This window comes from Mycena indigotica (genome assembly GCF_014461135.1).
Source record: "Mycena indigotica strain 171206Taipei chromosome Unknown Mind.scaff0003, whole genome shotgun sequence".
In the NCBI taxonomy this organism is placed as follows: domain Eukaryota; kingdom Fungi; phylum Basidiomycota; class Agaricomycetes; order Agaricales; family Mycenaceae; genus Mycena; species Mycena indigotica.
The window spans coordinates 4,822,359-4,826,842 of NW_023503002.1; the positions used below are offsets into that span (position 1 = coordinate 4,822,359).

Here is a 4,484-nt window from a genome sequence, read left to right on the forward strand (position 1 = left end):
TTCAAACAGTTCACTGAGGTCCCAATTACAAGTCACATGATGATACAATGAGTTGACTTGGAACAGTTGTTTTGACATAAGTATTCTGGCACTACTGAATGCTACCAAAAACATTTGTCAAGCCAAAAGAATGTAATAGCCGGTCTCAACAGCACTCTGGGAAGCACCCTGATGGGTTGAGCATAATTGAATATATTCTGAATATAATTGAATATATATTCGTGATTTTGAGTACAATTACATTATGCTTCCAATAATATGAATATATTATGCAAAACATGTATTTATAATCATAATTGGACAGCACTAAACTGGCATCCTCTGATTCGGTGATTCAGCCATGTCATCTATCACCAACACCTCAATTTATTCACTGAAAGGCATGCATAAATACTGAGTTGAGATGTATTTTGCGGATAACTTGAGACATGTCACCTAATACATGGAATGGCATGGTGTCGCTTTTGGGTTCAACTCAGCGGCTTGGAAGCTTTAGCCCACACCCACAGCAACTACTACTGTAATATTTATAATATATCAACTTCGGTGAAGAATTTTGAGCAAGAGTCATCCATAGGCACAGTCATTATATTAAGATGAAACCAAAGGGCTTGGTCTTGGTCCTCTTTGCCCATTGGGCGAACACTGCTCTTCGATGATTGCCTCAGGCCGCCCAAGTTGTCTGCCGCACCTCCTGGCACATCATCACCAGCTTCCCCACCTCGCTCCACCGCCCGCGGTACTCCTCGCCCTGGATGACGACCAGGTCCTTGAACATTCTGTCCAGATGGCGCGCCAGCAGATGCAGATCTACGCCGTCCCAGCTGTACCCGCTCGCACTGTGCGCCGCGCTCAGCCGGAGCTCTCGCAGGCCGTGCGCCTTGGGCGGCGCGCCACCCCTGGGAATCTCGGGAACCATGTTCCGGGTGGGAGTGAACGGCACGTGCAGCACGCGCAGCGCCGGACAGTGCTCCGCCAGGGCCTGGAAGAAAGCGATGTCGGCGTCGCCGTGGCCCTCCGCGAACGTAAGCGTCTCGAGCACGGGCCAGGTGCGGACGACGGTGAGCACGTTGCCGTCGCTCAACGATGTGCCCTGGGTCAGGAGACGGTGGAGGTGGAGCGTGCGGAGGGAAGTGAGGCCGGATATAAAAGGGAAATCGTCGATGGAGTGGAGGGACATCCCGTTCAGGCTTAAATATTCAAGGCTGGTCGCCCAGCGGGATACGAGGCGGCTGCCGAGGGTGCGAAACGCGGCGGGGTGCTGCGAGGTATCAACACGGTCTTGGTACGAGTCGCGGGACAGCAGAACGTCCAGCCGCTTCAGCGCCGGCGCGCCGATGGTAAGCAGAAACGCCGGCACGATCCGGTACATTGCCTTTCGCGTGGACTTGACGTTGAGTTCGGAGAGAGATAGGAACAGGGTGTCGTGGGGGATCAACTCAAATTGGATGGCATCCCACATAACGAGGTCGGTGGAGAACACCCGCAGGTCGGGGATACCACCTACGACCTGTAAGTCAGCCGTGGTGAGAGGCTCCCGGATGGTTTTCAAGTCAAGCGTTCGAAGACCCTTGAACACTGCGTCCAATCCGACTAACTCCCGCGCGCCACTGAGGGAAAGTTTCTCGATATGCGGGGACTGTTGGGCGAGGAGTTCGAGGAAGGTCTGTGCGGTCGATGTGTATCCAGAGGCCAGCGTGAGCGAGTTGATGCTTGGAGACAAGTAAAGCAGGAGCTCGCCGTCGTTGTATGGCTTCGAGGTCATACCTGTGAACACGAGACGTTGCAGGTTGGGAAGTAGTGGTTGTTTCCGCATGGCAAGACGCAGGTAAACAGCGCCTTGCACCGGCATCGACGAGCTCGAAGAATACGTGTAGTCCACCACGCGGACGTAGGCCGCATAGCGGTCAAACAGCTGCCAATCTGCATCCCGGATGATTCCGTTAAGTTCCTACACCACGTATCTCAGTCAAAAGAGCACATAAAAAACCCATTGTTGCGCACCCATAGCATGATATCCTCGTTCAAACTGAAATTCCTCAACAACCGCATAAGTGGCACCAAACTCGGGATTTGCTCCCAGAGAAGTCGTACGGCCGTCGGTGTGAACGACTTGCACGCCAGCCCTACGCTCAGCAGCGACACCCGGCTCGGTCGCAGCGATGGGTCGTAGTTTGCGCGCAGAATCATCTCGAGCAAATCGATGTTCTGCAGGCACTGCTTCTGGGCGGTCGACGCGCCAGGAGACGCGGGAGACGCATTTTCGTTCGTGGAAACCGTTTTGGCGCGTTTAGACGGGCCGGACATTGCGCGCGACGCGTCGTGGTGGACGGAGAGAAGAGAGGAAAATTGATGTGACGCCGTGACCCGGCACGGATGTGAAAGCCACGTCATGATGATTCGTGACACCCGACGACACGTTGCCTCTGCCCGTCATGCACCCTGCATTCGATCTGCGCGTGAGTGTCCACTGCCTCACCGAACACTATCTGCGCCCAGCTCGTCGTCGCGGTCGTCGTGGCGGAAAGGAAAGAAGGGTCGGCTGTCGGGAGTGACAAGAATAAATCATGTCATCCGCATGACATGACGCCACTTTTTTTCTTCTTGATTCACGACCACCACCACCATGCCGTCCTTGGCGGGGAGGCTTTCAAACTTGTTGGAGGACGAGCGCTGACTTTCTCACAGAAGGAATGGAGTAGCCCTCCGCAACTATCCCAAGAGCATATGGTCCTTTTTCATGTCAGTGCCCCTGCGGCAAACAGCTTTCACCCTTGCACTGACTCAACCAGTGGAGTCTCGCTCTCCACCCTTGGCGTCGGACGCAACTCCGAGTCCTCACCGATCATCCTTTGAACGAACACGCTGGTGCGGCATTGCCCATGCTAACACTCCTCGTCATCTACCATGCAATCGCTGTTCTTTCTGGCGGCATTCGATACCCAGAAGACTCCCGTCCTCCGCATCCTGCCACGTTTCCTTGTCAATCTACAACCAAGGCAATGACGCTCATCATAGGCAATGCTGGCGGCGCATGCCGCTCGTCGCATGCTACGCTGACTATTTTGAAACGGGATTGAGCTGATACCCCAAACCGGTGTCCCAGGTCTGACGACAACGACGCGTCTTAGGTCCCTCGCAAATTCGCGCCACCTGTCTTTTTTGACAACGATTCCTGAATCCTCATGCGTTCCACGCCCCGAGATTCCGCTGAACGCTCGTTCGTTCTATTGTCAGTACTTCTGGCAACCATACTCCACAATGACACACATATAGTGATTCCCAAACTTTCTAGTATCGGCGGCGAGCGGCAACAGTCGCGTGGCAGTAAACCGAGCTGTGGCACGTCTGTTCCACTTTCGGTCTCCCGTTCTCTTGTCGAACCTCATATGCAATTTATGTGCGTCGCATACGCTTGTCTTGTGTCGCTCTTCTTAACTCAAATTTGCAGCGTTAGGCAACCAATGGGTAGTATTCTCCTCCACGGGAAACAATCGTCTCGGCGCAACGTTTCTCACTCTTCTTCCGCTGGCGCTAGGACGGGCGTCGTGGTATCAGCGTTGGGCACTTCAAGACGGAAACATCCCTGGATCGGCGGCGGCGGCCACGGTTGGCTGCTCTGGAACTCGCAATTGTGACGGCAATGTCTGGGACTCGTGCCCAGCCGTGGGAGCTTGTGCCCGGCGTCTTACGATCTCTACGCTTGGACCAGCCCGCTTCCGCCCTCTAGGTTGCATCTCCCATCGGGGGTCAGCATCCGCCCCTCGTATCGATCATGATCAAACGACGAACTACTGCCACCCCGCCCGCGCCCACCAATTGTCAGCGACCAATACCGCCTCGCTGGTTTTCCGATCCGGGTGCTTCCCCTCTCGTAACCTGTTGCATGGCCCTGTCTAATTCCCCTCAGCACGGTCGCAATTCCAACACCGTGCCTCAAGGTTGGCCATTCCAGCGCCGCCGGCGACTCAACGCACAGAATTTCCCTCATTCTGTCCGGGGCTTGTCGACAGTCACACTGATCTCCGCGCCTCTCCGGCCACGCAATCGCCCCAATCGCCGCCGCTCCCCTCCCGTCACACGCACCGCCCCCGCAAACCCTGTTTCAACTGAATAGCACGCCCAGCGCGGCAATAGCGGTTCATCTCGCCGCATCCGTCCACGCACGCGACCTGCCGGCGATTCGCGCACCGGGCCCGGCTCCAAGATCAAGGTTAGATACCGCGATACCGCCATACTTATGGTGAATATAGCGATATCGCTCTCCACAGCAAACGCGCGCGCTCCCTTATCGCGCGCGATTGGTGTTGAGGCACGATCGCGGTGGGGTCGTTCTGCTCCCGCGATGCCCGCGCTGCCATGTGCCACGTCTAACTCCTGACACTAGTACTTGGCGTGAACCGTCGTCCGTCGACGGGCATGTGCTGATGCTGTCTGCCCGCGCGGCGTCTCGGCGCGAGCCGTTCTTCTGTCTGTCTGTGATC

General features: G+C 55.7%; 1 protein-coding gene across 1 annotated transcript; it reads right to left on the reverse strand.

The window, feature by feature from the left end:
• Positions 1–664: 664 nt before the first annotated feature.
• On the reverse strand, positions 665–2,328 carry MIND_00394600 (uncharacterized protein; the record flags this gene model as incomplete). The annotated part of the gene is made up of 2 exons (XM_037360774.1): positions 2,005–2,328; positions 665–1,951 (listed from the first exon to the last, which is right to left on the reverse strand). The coding sequence occupies exons 1-2, from the start codon at positions 2,305–2,307 to the stop codon at positions 665–667; spliced, it is 1,590 nt and encodes a 529-aa protein (XP_037223659.1). The 5' UTR covers positions 2,308–2,328.
• Positions 2,329–4,484: the final 2,156 nt, after the last annotated feature.